This window comes from Pteropus alecto, unplaced genomic scaffold (assembly GCF_000325575.1).
Source record: "Pteropus alecto unplaced genomic scaffold, ASM32557v1 scaffold85, whole genome shotgun sequence".
Taxonomy (NCBI): Eukaryota; Metazoa; Chordata; class Mammalia; order Chiroptera; family Pteropodidae; genus Pteropus; species Pteropus alecto.
The window spans coordinates 312,828-331,686 of NW_006436280.1; the positions used below are offsets into that span (position 1 = coordinate 312,828).

The 18,859-nt window shown below is 34.3% G+C and overlaps 1 protein-coding gene across 1 annotated transcript in view; it reads right to left on the minus strand.

Moving 5' to 3' along the window:
- The window catches only part of SMARCA1 (SWI/SNF related, matrix associated, actin dependent regulator of chromatin, subfamily a, member 1), an 84,531-nt gene that overhangs the window by 47,095 nt on the left and 18,577 nt on the right, over positions 1-18,859 (minus strand). The window contains 9 exon segments of the mRNA XM_006911764.3: positions 412-629; positions 2,716-2,868; positions 3,779-3,814; positions 6,396-6,517; positions 7,437-7,663; positions 8,995-9,104; positions 12,507-12,575; positions 13,524-13,655; positions 14,794-14,949. Coding sequence (XP_006911826.1) covers positions 412-629; positions 2,716-2,868; positions 3,779-3,814; positions 6,396-6,517; positions 7,437-7,663; positions 8,995-9,104; positions 12,507-12,575; positions 13,524-13,655; positions 14,794-14,949 — 1,223 coding nt within the window.

The following is an 18,859-nucleotide window of genomic DNA, read 5'->3' on the forward strand; positions in this document are numbered from 1 at the left end:
GGTTGAACAAAAAATTAGTGAGCTTTAAAGTTATATTTTAATGAACAACCCTACAAGATTTTCTTCTTCCATATGTTCTATTTCAATATGAATTTCCTTCTGTAAAACTCAGTTAAAAGTCAGAAACATTCTTTCATGTACAAACTTTCCTTTTTAGATCAAATTGCTCTGCATGGAAAGGTACCCTCTAATACATGTGTAAATTTTTTTAACTAGACATTTCTGTCTACTAAATAATATCATATACTTCAAAATAATATCATATACTTCATATATTTGCCATTGACATTCAACTATAAGCTACTGATGTTCAATAGCTTATAATAAATTCAAAGCTTTTGTTTAGGAAGGTTTAAATTAGCATGTTGTTTTAAAAACTGTCTTTTTCTCTAAGTTTCCAATTTTGGCCACCTTTCATTAAAAGTAATCTCCTTTGAAGAAAACTGCATTTTCTTTTGCAAACAAACCACCTAATTAAGTCTATATGTATAAATACCTTGTTGTATAACAATTGAGTCAAGCCTCAGTTTTATCTCAGCTCTTTCTACAATCCTTTCTTCAACAGTGTTGTCGGTGATGAGGCGAAACACACGTACTGGCTTCTTCTGACCAATACGATGTGCTCGATCCTAGTAGAAAAAGATCCTAATATAAGATATTGGGAATTCTGGATAAAATGTATAACCTAGCCACCATATGCTATAAAATTCTATAAATAAAATTAGTTCCTGATCTCTCTATACCTGCCACTTTTGAAAGGAGGATGATGACTACTAAGAATATCTACAGACCCTTAGGAAAAAAGAAATCTGCAAATATTCTACTTACCATTGATGGATAACTTCCAGAAGGAAAACAGGCAAAGCCCTACCATATGACCCAGCAATTCCACTTCTGGGTATTTATTCAAAGAAAATGAGTACATTAATTAAAAGAGAAATATGTACCCCTACATTCACTGCAGTGTTATTTACAATAGCGAAGATATGAAAGCAACCTAGGTGTTCATCAATAGATGAATGGATAAAGAAGAGGTATATGTATGTATGTATGTGTGTATGTGTGTATATACGTCTATTTACTTATTCATATATATATATACACACATATATATTTATTCACATATGTTCATATATTCAATGGAATATTACTCAGCCATAAAAAATAATGAAATCTTGCCATTTGCAACAACATGGATGGACCCAAAGGGTATTCCGCTAAGTGAAATGAGTAGGATAGAGAAAGACATCTGTATGATTTCACTTATATGTAGAATCTAAAGAACAAAACAAATGAAAAAACAAAACAGAAACAGATTCATAAATACAGAGAACTGATGGATGCCACAGAGAGGGGGGATAGGCAAAAAAGATGAAGAGGATTAATAAGTTCAAACTTTCAGTCATAAAATAAATCACAGGAATATAATGTACAGCAGAGGTAATACTGTCATCATTATAAGTTTGCACAATGGTCGATGGTTACTAGACTTATGGTAATCACTTCATAAGGTATACAAATGTTCAATCACTATGTTTTACACCTGAGACTAATATAATATTGCATGTCAACTATAATTTAAAAATAAATTAATTTTTAAAAGATAAGGACTGGAGGGAGCCAAAAGCTTTAAGATTAAGTTACTAAATAACTTTATGCTAGTAAATACAAACATCTTCCACACTAGCAAAGAGTTTTGTGAGTGAGGGACAAAGTAGTTAACAAGAGTTGCTATGGTGGCAAAAGTTAGCTTTATTTCATCATCAAACAGCTCTTTCTGCTTGCTGAGGCAATTCAGAAATCAGTAGTAAAGGGTCATACAAATTAATGGAATACTAACATCCTTACTATATATTGCTCTAGAATTGGTCCTACAGTTTACAGTTGGCAAAGGTAACTGGTAGAAAGTTCTGATAATAAAAAAATAACAGTTAAGGGTAGTGTTTTTAAAACACAGAAGCTGCTAGAGCAAATAGGTGAAAGGAAGAGGGTAGTTGAGAAAGAAATATCAAAGAAACAAGATTCAAAAAAGACCTTATACTAAATATAAACACTAGAGCCCAGTAACAGTTTCAACACAGAACAAAGAGAATGCAACATCCCTACACATATTTAAAATTCCAAACTCAAATCAGCAAATTGTGAAGGATCAGCTATACTCTAACATTTTTTTATGGAAATAAAGGTTATCATCAACGGTTTTCCAGTTCAGTCACACTAACTTACTAGGGCTTACTCCTGCTTAGTCATATCGAACAGGTAGTTCAGTACCATGCTAAAGTAATAATTATGCCAAAGCATGTTGATTTCAAAATGTCCCAATGGTCAATATTTTTCAATTCTCTATTATAAAAGAAAAGGAAGGACTTCTATCTAAGCTATGCCTCATTGGCATATGACTTTAATTGCTTCCAAAGACAGTCAATTGTCCAATAACTTCTTGAGATTTTGAATGCATAGCTCTTTTGACTCTCTTTACTTCTTAAGTTATATTTCTTTATCTTAAAATGTGTCACACTGACAAAAGTTGTAGCTCTAGTTCAATAAATGACACCATGATGAAAGGTAAGTGAAATAGCTCCCTGGTAGAATAGTTTCTGCAAAATCTCCCCCAAATTGTTGTTACCTTTTTATCATAAAATGTCTTTGTGCTATATAAATAACAATAGTATTCTGAGCTAAGGTAAATTTCTGACATCATTAAAGATTACTAACCATAGCTTGTAGATCAACCTGTGGATTCCAGTCTGAATCATATAGTATAACCACATCAGCACTTGCCAAGTTAATTCCGAGACCTCCAGCCCTGGTACTCAGCATAAAGATGAATTTGCTACTATTAGGAACATTAAAAGCCTCTATTGCTTCCTTTTTTTTAAATTGACACAGGAGATGAAAGAAAAAGAAAGAAAATCAAATTATATTACCAGAGTCCTTAAGAAATAAACATTTTAACATGCATACTCAAAACCCCACTTTATAATATTCTTCCACCTTCAAAAATATTTAAGCATCTATCTATATACTGTACTATGTGAATTGCTATAGAAAGTATATTACATAAAGTTCCTAATCTTTATAAGCTTATGCCAATAGAGACAAACTTAGAACAATCATATAGACAAATTTAACTAAGCGAATAATAAATCATTTGAATTATTTTAAAACAATAATAGTGAAAACGTTTTAATTGAATGAGAGCTGATATATATCTAGGGGGCATAATGTCAAATATCTCAACTTCATTTCCATTAGTTTATGAAGGATTAATAAAGAAGGTATAGTTTAGGAGACCAACCAAGAGGGAAAAAATGGTTTAGAAATGGGAATGAGAACAACAGATTTAGGGGAAGGTAAGTAGATTTATTTCCATATGGTGAAAAGGGGCAAATAGAAAAGTAATGAAAATCAGGAAAGTAACTGAGGGATATTTAGTAAAGAGTCTGAAATTACGATATAAATATCTCATACGAATTAGAAAAAAAACACTCAGATTCCAAAAGAAAAATGAGCAAAAAAAAAAGACAATAAACAGAAGAATAAATACAAATGGCTAATAAACACAAGAATAATATTTAATCCACTAGTAATCAAATAAATACAAATTAAAACAATATAATACCATTTTTTAAAGATTAAAAAAATGATAATACTCAATGTTGACGAGGGGGCGGTGAGACGGGCACTCTCATACATTGCTGCTGGGAGTATAAATTGGCACAACTTTTCTGGAAAGCAATTTGGCAATATGCATCAAGAGTCTTAAAAATGTTCATACCCTTTGACCCAGTAATTCCACTTCTAGGAATTTATCCTAAGGAAATAATCAGAGATGTGCACAAAGATTTATGTACAAGGACTTTCACTTTAGCATTATTTATAGTAGTGAAAAATTGAAAACAACCTAAATGATCAATAGGGGATAAATTATTTATAATACATCCATAAGATGAAATATTACACGAAAATTATTTTTACAATGATTTTTTTTACTGATATAGGAAAGTACAATATAGTGATAACTTAAAAGTATCAGGATACTAAGCTTTGTATAAACTGTACACAGAATAGCAATTATTTATATATATTATACATACATAAAAAGTTTAGCTGGAAATAGTTTTCGTTATTTTCCAAATTTCCTTCAGCAATCAAGTATTACTTTTACAATCACAAAATAAAGGACGTTATATTTTTAATGAATGGAATGGCATGGTCAAAAGTTGCAAGCAGAAAAGGTGACTCCCACTGCCAAGTCAGTATAGCATGTAGAGGGGGCAGTATAGAAAGCAGCATGATGTAGTGAGAGGCAATTTAGTGTAGAGGAAATAGCAAAAACCTGGGCATGAATCATAACTACCATTTATTACATATGTGGTTCTGAGCGAGCATTTAACCTCTCTGAGACACAGTTGCAAGTAGAGAAAATTCTACCACTACTTTACTGGGCTGCTGCAAGAATTCGATTGGAACTATAAGTTGCCTAGCTTATAGTAGTTGCTTAACAAATGTTAGTCCCTTTCCCAAGAAAAGTGAGGAGGCCAATTAAGTAAAAGTAACAGGAACTGACTCAGAGAATGATCAAATACTTTGCTGAATTTAGCTGTGGCAATGGAAAAAGGGCAAATCTGAGAGCCACTGAGAAAGAACTGTTAATTAACAGCTGATAAAGTAAGGAATCAAGTAAAGATATGGTCTTCCTCTTCTTACTAGGAAAATAGATGAAATGATCATATAGACAACAACATAATGGGAAAGCAGGGCATTTCAAAAAAAAATTAGCAGCTCTGGTTTGGTGGTATCTAAAGTCAATACATGCAATTTAAGAAACCAGAAGACTTTGGGCATAATTAGGCAAAGTCCATATTGTTCATGAGCAGAGAGTTCAGTCAGAATTGCAAATTGGCTATTTGTGGTCAGAAATCACCTACCCTTCTGCCTTAGTATCATCTTCGTTCCAGTAAGAAGGGTCATCTTGAATGGTACTATATGGCCTATGCTTAATGAGATCTGCAGAAACCATTTTCAGGAATGAATGAGCAAAAGCCCAAAAAAGCTTCAAGTTACCATTTCAAAAAGAGTAAAATACTGTAGAGCAGGGAATAGCATGAGCTTTGAAAAGTCCCACATCTATAAATGTTAACGCAAGTGTTTCCCCAGTGGGTAGCAGGTTAAACCCTTAATATGAAAAGGGCCTGTGTGCCTACAGTAGACACTATCCTATGCTCTGGCCAGGCTTCAATAACGAGGCATACAAAGAACAGTAATGCCCACTGCACCTATGGAAAGAAAGGGCCATGGGCTGAGTCTTTGTGGCCTGAGAAGGGGCTCTAAAGTAGAGAGATAAAAAGGCCTGTGTGCAATTTCATGACATGCAGTATATACTGCACTACACAGTTTAAAAACTGCATTCATACCTATTATTTCCAATGGTCCTCACAACGTTGTCAGAAAAAAGAAGCTTAGGTATTAATACTACCCTTATAATACAGTTAAAGATACTGAGGCTCAGAGAATTAAATGCCTTGCATATACTACAAAGTGGTGGAGTTGGTGTTAAAATTCAGGTCTTCTGAAACCAAGTTTCAATGCATTTTCCACTATACCATGAAATCACGATCTTTGCCCAGAGCATGAGTACAGACTTAAAACAGAGGCCAAAGACAGAGTCCTGAAGGATCACAGAAAAGAGAAGATAAATTAGCAAAGCCCTCCCCAAAAAATGTGCTTTAAAGAGTTTAAAATACATTAGACCCATGACATTCGTGAGAAATAATCTAAAGATACACAAGAATTTCCAAATTTGAAAGATAGGTGCTAGGTAGGCTTCCTCACTAGCTAAGTGACTCATTTCTGCACGCCAAACTTTTTTAGTATTCCAATATACAAATGCATGATTAGCACCTACACTTATGTTGTCCCATTTCAGTTTTACAAAGACTGAGATTATTCCCTTTACAAATTACTGTGTTTCATGAGTCTTTAGGGTTGCTCATAAACTGGAAAAATCTCAACTGTTAAATTCCACGAATGGTGAGGGCCTACTGTAGGAGGCAAATCAAGAAAAGAAAATGACATAAAATCAGAGGTCAAAGAGTAAGCTGAGAAACAATTAGTAATCAAAAGGCCAAAGATAGCAGTGGTTAGAGGAGGTAAGGATGTAATGATGTATTATCCTTTAGATAAGTGAGAATGTTTCTGAAGACCTTGGAAAGAATAAAGAATGATTGGTAAAGAGTCAGTGTAATGGAAGCAAAACTGAAGATCCCAGAGAGGTAGTAGCGAGAAATTCAATACATTTACCTAAAGAAAAGGCCAAAGTTCAAAACTAGCAAATGATGAAAACATGGCTTAATTGAACTCTGATTTTTAAAGTCTTATTTTCTCTTTCTCACCTCTCTTTCTTCATGTGGGGTTTGTCCATCCAGCCGACAATACTCATACCCACGCCACATACAATAATCCTCCAAAATGTCCAGCAAGCGAGTCATCTGGCTAAAAATGAGAACTCTTGAACCTAAAACATTTTACCAAAAAAAATCAAATTATTCAACTTGTGTAAGACTAACTTGGAAGTTACAAAAATAAAAGTAAGCATCATATACAACATAAATATACAGCACATGAACAGTCCACTAAACATACATACAGATACAAATGCACATCTTTCAAGGAATGCTATACAGAATGATGCATTTGTTGAGTTACACATTTTTAAGGCCTTCAAAATTCTCCACACATATTGAGATGATTTAACATCTGCCTTTGTCCTGAGGATGAGCAATGGGTCTACACAATCTTTCACTGGACTTAACTGCAATAGTCTCCCAACTAGTCTCCTGTTTCTTGTCTCTCATACTGCTTCTAAGTTTCTCTTCCTTACAAATCTGATCACATCACTTTCCACAGTCAATCCTTCTATGACCACCACCACCCCCGGCCCCACCTTCAAAAGAGCCCAAACTCTTTAAAGCATGGTTTAAAAGGCCTCTTGTAATTTGGCCCCATCCATCTTTCCAGATTCATCACTGCCACTCTACCCCAACTACCGTAAACTCTGCATTCCCTTTCTTTCACACCTGTTTCATTGCCCTGGAAAACCTTTCCCCTCCTTTTCCCCATGTTTTACTCTCACACATGATCCAGTGCTCACTTCAAAGGTCATCTCTGTGACCACTTCTCCAACTCCCAGTTTCTCAATATATCACAGCTCTTATCAGAATGAACTGCAACTATTCCTCTTCACTACACTGTAAGCTTCTCCAAGTCAAAGACTATTGTCTTACGCACCTTTGTATAACGAGGCCATAGGACAAATCCTGGCAAATAGTAAGTACTCACAAATGTTTGCTGAATGAGTGAATGATAAATAAGTATGCAAAATTGTATTCATTAATATAAGTTATTTCATGTCAACTGAAAGATGTGTAACTCACCCTGTTCTTTGAGTTTGACCAACAGTTTATCAAGAACGACCATTTTACCACTGTTGCTAACAATGTGTTCATCAGTGGTATAAGGTGGACCAGGTTCAGCACCATCAAACAGGTAAGGATGATTACAACACTTTCGAAGCTGCATCAGAATGTTTAACAGTCGCATTTTGTCCATCTTGCCAGCAGAGTTTAAAACATCAATATCTTTCATCAGGATTTTTGTATACCTAAAATTTTAAACTATAATTAATTGTCGATTATTAGAAAGGTTTAATGCCATCAAGAAATATCCCTTTGGTGATCAGCTTAGATTCCCATTTAAAGATAAACAACAGGATTTGATTTGAGAGCAAATCTGATCAGTAAAACCAAGAAACTAGTGAAGATTTGAACCTATCTCTTCAAGTTTTTGTCTGTTACTAGAAATTGTCATCAGCTGATAACTATTCAGATAACTATATCAGATAAGTTCTATATTCAATAAGTACAATGATTGCTGAAAGTTGGCATCCAAACTTTACTTGTTCGAGCTAAAAACAACTGCATTTTTTTACACTTGTCTTTGTAGGTCATTTTTTTTTTCTGATCCTATAAACATTTTTCATTATCTTTTCTAGACCTTCATCCAGACTAAAACAAACCTATGTGTCCATCTGAACACTAAGAATATTTAATTACAATAAGAGCCAACCTGTACTGAGTGGAAGAGCCAGGTATCATGTCAAGGGCATTACATAAATCATCTTGTTAAATCTTCACAAAAACTCTGAGATATGTACTAGTATCACCCCCATTTTACAGATGGAAATTCAGGCAGCTAAGAGAAGTGAAATGACTTACTTGGGGCCACAGAAAGGGACAAAACCAGGATCTGATCTTATTTCTGAGTTCATAGAAATATACTCCTCACCATTACCCTATACTGGTTTCAATAGTAGAGAAATTGTTACATGTTATAAGTAATCTAATTTTATTAATATAAGCAACATTTTGCTTCTCTTAGCTGCATTATTACACTATTAACATCTAATTTATCATTCCTTGTGACTCCTCTTGTCAATTTCCTGCTTTGCTTGCATTTATCAAACCATTCCAGCTTCTATTTTTGTCATATCCACATTCACTGATATTTTCAACCATCTTATTACTGATTATTCTTATGGTTATTATTTTCACTGATGGAAAAAAAAAACAAGAATAACTAATAAAATTGCCAGTGACATTATCCCTTTAAACCCTGACAGCATCCTCATAAGCTAGGTATTATTATCCCCATTTTACAGAAAGGAAACCAAGGTTATATAACTTGCCCAAGCTACATAGCTATTAAGAGGTGAAGCACAAGATTCAAACACAGAGCTATAGACTCCAAGGCCAGTGCCCTTTCCCAAAGGTTAAATAAAATACTATCAATTTCCTATTAAAATATTTGAACTTAACTCGCCATTTAAACAGACAATGTAATTTTTGAACTAAAGGTGTAACTGAACCAGTACAAAGCTAATTTTTAATAAACCCTTATATATAAATAAATTCTAATGGAAACAACATAGCTCACCATTCTCGCTGCATTTTACTCAGTCCCAAGTAAATCTTTATTTCCTTTTTAGGAGGCAGGCTCTTCTCTACATCAGTTTTTATACGACGTAACAAAAATGGTTTTAAAACCTAAAAAGTGATAGTTTTTATAGAAGTTTATAAAACATCTAATAGAAAACCCTAAATTAAACATTTTAATCTATTTAATCTATTAATGTATTTTGTGATGGCACAAAATACATTAAAAACTGAGACAACAAAATTTTTGACTATTGAATAAGTGCAAAAGAGTCTTTTTAAAAAATCTGCTATAATATACGATTTTTAAACCTTAGAGGAAATGCAATGTCAGAGTATAGTTCTGAGAGAGTCTCTAAAAGGGAAATAAAATTCAGCCATTTCAAAGTGGTTAAATATATGAATGAGAGGAAAATGGTTCAATGTTAAGAAAGACATGAATGAATAGAGAAAAAAAGATGAAACAAAGAGTGAATACCTGCAAGGTAGAGTCTACCACAAGAAAATAATAATGCTACCATTTATAGAACACCTGCAATGTGCCAGACACTGCACCATGAACTTTACATAACAAGTTTTGAATGCTTACAATAAATCTTTGAAGAAAATGTTGTTATTTCAATTTTATTAACATCATCAAAGTCACTCTGCTAGTAAGTGGTAGAAGCAGAATTCAAATCCAGATCAAGCTGATTCTACCATCAGCTCAGTCGGTGATTAGCTGTCATGAACTGGTCAAGTTCCTTAACTTTTCCAAGCCTGCTTCTCATCCATTCATCCAAAAAATATATATTTATGGCAAATGTATATGCCACGCATTTTTAAATAGGAATAATGAAACCTATTTCTAAGGCTGTTGTGACAATTTCTGGTAGTACATGTGGTAGAACTTAACCACGGTAGACTTTAATAAACTATAGCTATTATTATTAGAGATCTGTGGGAGGTAAGGAAAAGGGAGAAGTAAAAACAGACTTCTGGTTTCTGGTTTAGGCCTCTTAAATTTGTTTAAGAGAGATTCTTAAGAGTTTAAAATGCCTGTGAGATATTTATGCAGAACACTCAGAAAGCAGTGGGATTATCTACTTCTAGAGCTTAGGAAAGAAATATGGAGAGATAAATTTGGGAGTTTTAAGTATAAGGTGGTAGCTAAAACTATAGGAATGGATCCTCAGGGAAAACATGTATGACAAAGAAAGTCAAAGACAAAGCCCTACAAAACACTAAACTTTCAGGGACAGAGAAAGAGCAGCTCATAAAGAAGACTGATAAGAGCAGCCCAAGAGGTAAGAAAAGAGAAAACCCATTCTTTACTCCCAGACACCAAGCAGGAAAGAGTTTCAAGCAGGAGTAGTTAGAAGTGCAAATAGTACAAAGAAGCTAAGTAAGATACTGACCAAGAGGTGTATCTTGAAGACATCAACTGGAAAATCACTGACGACTTGCAAGATAAGTTTCAGTTGTATGAAATGAATAGAAGCCAGTGGTCAATGGATCTAGGAGTGACTAGGAGCCACTAGAGACAAAATAACCAGTCCCCAGAGCTGACCAAGTTCCTGATATCTGAGGCCCAGATGCACTACAACTTGTGTGACAAGATTCTTGGAAGACTTGTCTTCTTTTCCTCTTTTGCATTCTTAGAATAAATTCCCCGTTACTTAAAGTAATTTATTTCCTGACTTGGTCTGTTTTACTCTGAACAAATATTTACAGCATGATGACTGTTGGGGATTCAAGTAGATGAATGTTTAATGAGCAGCTCCTCCAGACCAGGCATATAGGGCTTAATATGGTGGAAAACAGATAGCGCCCCTGCCACATGAAGCTTACATTTTGCCAAGGTAGGGGGAGAAAGGAAGAGGCAGACGATACATTTTAGTTTTTATATTTTAATCTGTAAAGAAGGCTTGAGATTCTCATTTAAAACAACAGACAAAAAATAGCAAATATGTATCTATATCCACTTCCTCACAAAACTCCACTAAGACAATTTTTTAAAAAAAAATTAAAGGTGTATATAGAAAAAGAGTGAATAGGAGATTAGGTAGTAGAGATGAAAAGGATAAACTACTCTTTCAAGAAGCATAGCTATCGAGGAAAAAAAACAGAATCATAGCTAGAGAAGGACACAGTGTTGAGAAGTTACTGCTTTGTACATGTGTGAGAGTGGTTGGGTATGGATGTGGGTTTGGATTTAATAAAGGAGATAGCTGAGCATATTTACATGTTGAGGGAAACAAGCCAATATGGAGACAGAAGTAGAAAATTCAATCAATAAAAAGGATAAATCATAGAGAAAGGTTCATAAGGAAATAGGAAGAGATGAGATCCATGGTTCACAATGGAAGAATTAGCCATTGCCCAGAGAAAGAACAACTCTTCCACTCAGAAAGAAGGTAACACACATGCAGATACCCTTGGAAGATGGATATCCTTGAAGCAGTTCCTTCCCTAGTGAATTCTATTTTCTCTGAGAAAGGAATAATGTTACTTGCTGAGAAAGGAGGGCATGGAATACTGGGGATAGAAGCCTCAGGGATACTGGAGAAGGTAATATAACTATTATAGAAAATATGAAGTAACTGTTATAGAAAATGGAAAAGAATGTTGTAGAAAACCATGTTGAAGGATCAGTAGCATCATTAAATCCCAGCTTATGTTAGAGAATATGAATTCACAGTGGTGCCAACTTGTACAGTTGAGCAGCCCCGATACAGAGCAGGTCACTCTGCTAATAAGTGGTAGAAACAGAATCCAAACCCAGAGGACAGAGACACAGTTATATTATTCCAGGGAAGAGCTTTCAGGGCAGAAATGGCAGGTCAAAAGAACAAGGGAGTTTGGGAATACTGACAAAAAGAGTGGCTTAAGTTATAGAAAATGGGCTCATTGCTGGATACAGAAAAAAGCAACAACAGAAATAGACTGATGGATGGGGAGAGAAATCAGGGAGAAAAACCAGGGACTAAAGGTCTCTGTAAGGCAACAAGATGAGTACAAAAGGAGAAACACAGTGAAAGAGTTATAAGGATATGATAAATTATTATCAAAAAATGAAAAATTGGTGTTCAACGAATGTGAGGTAACCACCTGGTGATGAGTAGGTGACAGACAAGAGAATGAGTGGAGAGTGGATCTGTAAGATAACTTGAGCTTCAAAGGAAGAGTTCTACACATGACAGTGGAAGAGCAGTGGCTTAGAAGTGGCGTTGGGGAACTAGGAGAAAACCGATGTGATCTTGAGGACCTGTGGGGTGTGGCACAGTGAACAGCATCTGCTGGAGAGGACCACATTATCTGTGGGCGAGAACCAAAACAAGCTATTCCATATAGAGGCTGGAGATATAGTATGCAGTTTGTTTCTCAAAGAGGCTGTCAGAAAGGCTGAGAGGAAGAAGCAGTGAGATTGAGCCAAGAGGCAAACGACAAGTTCAAACAGATTCCCTGGCAGTTTGTTTCTTGGCTTGGTTACATATATTTAATTACTAAATTTTCTTATCTGCTATTACTTACTGTGTGAAGTCTTTCCACAAGTTTTTGATCACCAAGACAATTTTTAGTGTCAAACCAAGAATCAAAGTCCTGTGGGAGTGGGGGCGTGAAAATGCTATAGTAAGTGTACGGTTTTGTTTTGTTTTGTTTTGTTTTGTTTTAAATAAACTTAATAGTCTATAAATTCTTATATAACTGATATAACAATAATTCATTTTAAATGCACTTTTAAAATATGTAACTGTGATGGTCAATATTATTTACTTCTGAAAACAGATAAAATACTGGAGCAGTTAACAAAATTTGAACACCATTATACAGGAATTCCATCAGCAGTTTTTCCTTAAAACACCTTTATTAGGCTTCTCCTTACCATAGTAGCATTATATCCACTAGAAGGAGTAATAATATAGATTCAAAGATATATAATGCTAATGAAAATGTTAATCCAACAATTAAAAAAAAGCAAGATAAGGTATATAAACTAATAATGCATAGCTGAACTTGGTACTTTATTATCAATTAATATCAGAAATGAGAAAAATCAAGCTCCAAAGTCCCTATATCATTCAATTCATAACCCTGTGTTAATGATAAAAATATATATCATATATTTACAAAATACGTTGTTTTTGAATCGCATATTATTAGCTCTTTAATACTCACCAAATGTTAATGCCTACAAAAGTCGAAGATCATTTTAAAGATTCTATCTGCCAAACCAGTATGCAGAAAGCCTTTCCAATTTAATTGTGAATGTACTATTCTGAACTCAGCCTATCTCATATCTTAAGTTGTGGTAGCAATGTGATATAGGCAAAGTTAAACAGGGAGGATAATCTCAAAAGAAAGAAATATTATTTTTCTAAATATCCCCATTTGAAAATTTGTATTTAAGAGCTCTTTTCTGAGAAAATCAAACACAGATAAAGAATTAAAAATGAAAGAGACCTATAAGTTTCAATGTACATTCTATGCTTTGAAAACATAAGCCTGTGAACCTAAGAAAATTATACTTAAAACATATGACCAACTTACATCTGCAGAATTAAAGACATCAGACAATAAAAAGTTGAGTAATGCCCAGAGTTCATGCAGGTTATTCTGCAAAGGTGTTCCAGTTAGGAGCAAGCGGTTAGTTGACTTGAATTCACGGACGATCTCTGAAAGCTAGAAAAATAATAATTATGTTAACATTATTTTATTTATTAGAATATGCAACATTCAGTTCTTTATCCAACCAATACATTTTTGAATAAATCTTGAAAATAAATTTTCTATGGAAAAATATCCTAGTTCCAGTGACCTTGTCGCAGTAAAGCACAACTGAACAAAATATTCTAGGCATTTCAACACTTACAAGAATGCAGATTATAGTCATACCTGAGACCCTTCCCCCACATCAAAAAATTTATTTTCTCCATTTTGGGTCCACAGAAACAGTCAAACTCCATGGAATTCAGGCTAGTCACTTTACACAATATCTCCTTCACCCCATCAATCATGTTCATCTACATGCCTAGCCAAGTTTTAACTTGGCCTGGTCACTATTTTTAAGCACTAGACTTGGGCCCATTTTCTCTGATAAGTTATATTAATTTTCTAAATACACAACCACAAAAATGAAAGCACAAAAGTATAAAAGAACAGTATTCTTATCAATAAAAATGCACATTTTATAATACTCTTAAATAAACAATTATTCTCTAACATGCATCCTCTTATTGGGTATTAGTTCAAATTTGAAATTAGTATGTTCCACTTGGTGGTTTTGCTCAAGTTCTGTCCCTGTTTCTCCCAAAGTAGCCCAATAATCCAGAGAGATTCATCATAATAATTGATACTTTTCCTACTGCTGATGGAGTTAAAAGGCAAGAAATATTGATATTTTTTAATATTAACACCACACTAATTTACACAAGTCAGATAATTCAAGGAAATGATTTTTCTAATCCACATGATACACATAAGATAGTTCCTCAATAAAAATAAATTAATGCAAATAACATCTGCACACCAAATATTACCAAAATATTAAAATAATGTAGCATAGCACAGTTAGGCTACAACAGATATAGCAAATGAACACCTCATTTTTATTACATTAAATACTGTGCTCAATTTTTGTTTTCTTTGTATTCAATAACTTAAACTTTAAAACCATTTTAAAAACTGATTTGCATGCACATTCCCATGAATAAAATCAAAATCCTCTATCAGTTTCTTTTTTTTAATTTTGACTACACAGAAGTAAACAGACATAATAGTTCAAGGAAAACTTTAATAAAGATATTAAGAACTGGCTTACCTTAGATTTTTCATTCTTTATTCTATGAGCCTCATCAATAACTAGGTATCGCCAATGAAACTTTTTAAATACAGATTTTTCTTTAATTATCATCTCATAAGAAGTAACGCAAACATCCCACTCTCCTGGCATCATTTCATCACGAATAAAAGCAGCCTAATGCAAAATAAAATTTCCCATATTAGAGTATAATGACAAGATTATCCCATAATTAAAGCATCAAGAGATAACTAAGAATTCTAAGAGACCCAGGGAGTCATTTGGTCTCATCCATTTTAGAGATATGAAAACTGAGGCCTATAGATACACCTTGGTTGTCAGTTATCAGAATGACATGCTAATATATTCATCAACAAAAGAAAGGTAAAGTCTTCCCTTAAATGAGACAGCATATTCAATGAACTGGAGAAGTTGACATCACCAGAAAATGACTAAATCATGAGGCTCTCTCTTTATACCATAAGGGATCCAAAAGAACATGGGCAAAGTAAGTACTTTCTGAACACCACATTCTTATCAAGATCCAAGCATTACCAACATGATATAGTTTCAAAAAATGAAAAAAAAAATTCGATACACATGAGTGATTCCAACCTTTTGAGATCTCTTTTATGTTCCTTAGTTTCTAGTAGAAACAAGTCATACACCTTGTTAAGGGGTCATACAAGCCTATTCATGTTTTTGTGAACTTCTTGATGTTGTTATGAGGCTATGAATGTGATCTGACATAGGGGACTTGATTCATCTAGAATAGGAGTCTATTTAAAACCATTAAACTATATAAAACCACTTTTAAATCTTCACAGGCAGTGGCCAATATGGTAGCCAAAGCATTTTTAATTTGTATAAACGTAACTCCAGATTTTATGAGTCAAAATGAAACCAAAGAAGTTAGCAGGGAGCAGCAAATTCTATATTGAGAAAGGGCTGATCGGTATAAATCTGAAATTACAGTACATAAATAAAATTAACTTTTCACTGCAAAGTCTTTAATTCGCAAATTCAGTTATACACCAAAACACTGAACCCTTAACAAATATTCACTGAGTATCCACTATGTATAAAAGGATTGCCTGAACTTAAGAAGACAGAAAAAAAAGTCTTTGTAGACATTTCAGCTGCACTAGGAAGTGGTAATGTTAAAAAAGTTAATTATTAAAATATTGGAAACGTATGCTATTGAACATCACTAGATTATAGCTAAATGTCAGTGGCAAGTCTTTTGAAGTACCTGACATTATTTAGTAGACAAAAATGTCTAGTTAAAAAAAATTTAGGAGTGATGTCAGAAGCATGGCCAAGTGAGAGATGTCCCCAAATCTCTCACCTTGAAATAACAATAAGCTGAACATCAAAAACTCAACGAATAACATCTAAACTGCACACAAGCACGTCTGAGCAAGTGACCTGCGCTAAGAGCTACCACAGGTCAGAACCACAAAAGTCAGGCACTGGACTGGGAGGAACGAAGAAGCTACCTTTCACAGCTGGAAATCCCTGTAGGAGGAGGGGAAGGGATGAAGGTGCGGTGAGTTCCCTGAACAGCCCTGCCTGAAAAGAGATTTGAGCTCCACACAGTGGGAGTGCCCAGAGACGAGGGTAGAAAGTAAAGCAAAGTGGAGACGGCAGAAAGTAAGAGATAATTATTACCACTGTGGTTGCAAAACAAAAGGCTGAGTCACAACGACCCCATCCTCCAAACCAGAGGGCACCCCCCTGCAATATCCTCTAAGACTGAACACTTTGGAGTCCCAGGGGAATTTGAGAAAATGCTACCAAAACTGTCACTAACACTGACAGACACTGAGACAGGGGGTAGCGATGACGATTGAATATTTATAAGGAAAAAAAGGCATTATTAAGACTTTATATAAAGCAAGTATCCAGGAGGCATAGATGCCATCTACCAGAAACAAAATGAAAAGCACCTTCTTAGAAACTGGCTAAAGAAACATTTATATAATAAATCTTTATGAGGGGGAAAATAAAGCAGAATACATGTCCATTAGTGCCCAGGCAGAGAAACAGTCCATTAAACACCATGAACAACCAAGGTGACAAGGCAACTCAGAGTGAAAGAGAAAAATCTCCAGAAAATAAGCTTAAAGACATAGAAATATGTGACTTAAATGATGGAGAATTCACAATGGTACTTCTGAAAAAACTCAGTGAGATCCAAAACAATTCATATAAACAACTTCAGAAATTGAAGAAACAAGTAGATGAGCAGACACAGTTCTTTAGCAAGGAGATTGAAACCATCAAAAAGAATCAAAGTGAACTTTTGGAGATGAAGAACACAATGAAAGAGGTGAAAAATGAAATAGAAAGCTTAAGAAATAGAGTCGACCAAATAGAGGAAAGGATCAGTGATATCAAAGACAGAAATTTAGAAATAAATCAGAAAGAAGAAGAGAAAAACCGAAGAATGAAAAATAATGAAAGAGAAAAACAAGAAATAGCTGATACCATAAGAAAAGGAAATATAAGAAAAATGAGTATTCACGAAGGAGAGGAAAAGCAGCATGGATCAGAAAGCATTTTCGGACAAATATTTGATGAGAATTTCCAAAATCAAATGAATGAACTGGAGCTGGGAATTCAAGAAGTCAACAGAACGTCCAATTATCTCAACCTAAAAAGGCAATCTCCAAGACACATTTATTTAATATTATCAAAAGATAATGACAGAATTCATGGCAGCCAGGAAAAATAAGACAGTAACCTATAAAGGAAAACCCATTACATTACTGTCGGACTTCTCAGCACAAACCTTACAAGACAGAAAGGAGTGGAATCAAATAATATAGGGACAAACTGAGATAACAATGACTGAAAAGGGGAGGATTCAAAGATCCAAATTCGCTAAGGGGAATGAAGATAAGGCACATGCAGAAGAAAATTGACACAAATACACACAAACACTACCCTTTACATATTTGTAATTGTAACCACACACGAAAGATTCAGAACTGAAGTACATAACATAAAAAAAAAGCATCAGAGGGAAAATCCACAAAACTCAAACAAAATTTTTAAAAAAACAGACAGAAAAACAAGGACAAGGAAGCAATAGGAACACTAAGCTACCAGAAAGCAAAAGATAAAATGGCCATAGAAGGCTTCAGATTTCAATAATCACTCTAAATGTAAATGGACTAAATTCACCAATAAAAAGGCACAAAGTTGCAAATTGGATCAAAAAACAAAACCCAACCATATGTTGCCTTCAGGAAACACATCTCAGCTCCAAACACAAATATAGACACAAAGTGAAAGGGCGGAAAGTGATATTTCGGGTAAATGGCATTCAGAGAAAAGCAGGAGTAGGGGTACTGATATCGGATGAAATAGACTTCAAAATAAAAAAGGTAAAGTAAGATACTGTGGGACACTTCATAATAATAAAGGGAACCAAGAAGACATAACACTTATTAATATCTATCTCTATATAAAGCAATTACTAACACAACTAAAGGAAGAAACAGACCAAAACATTATCTAGTAGAGGACATAATACCTCACTGTCAGATATGGACAGATCATCCAAACAGAAAATCAATAAGGAAATAACATCCTTAAATGACACATTAGACCAACTGGACATAATTGACATTTACAGAGCCTTTCATCCCAAAAAAGCTGCTTATACATTTTTATGTAGTACACTTGGAACATTCTCAAGGGTTGACCACATACTGGGACACAGAGATAGCCTCAACCAATATAAGAGGGTTAACATCATACCAAACATATTGTCAGATCAATATGTTTGAAGCTGGATATCAACTGTAAAAAGAAAGCAAGAACCACAAATACATGGAGATTAAACAACATGCTAGTGAAGAATAACTGGGTCAGAGAAGAAAGAAAAAGAGATCAAGAGATACATATAAACGAATGATAATGATAGTACGACATATCAAAACTTTTGGGACACAGCAAAAGAGGTAAATGAAAAAAGTTCGTATCATTACAGGCCTATCTCAAAAACAAGAATAAGCCCAAATAAACAACCTAACATTTCATCTTAAAAAATTAGAAAAAGAACAATGAAGCCTACAAT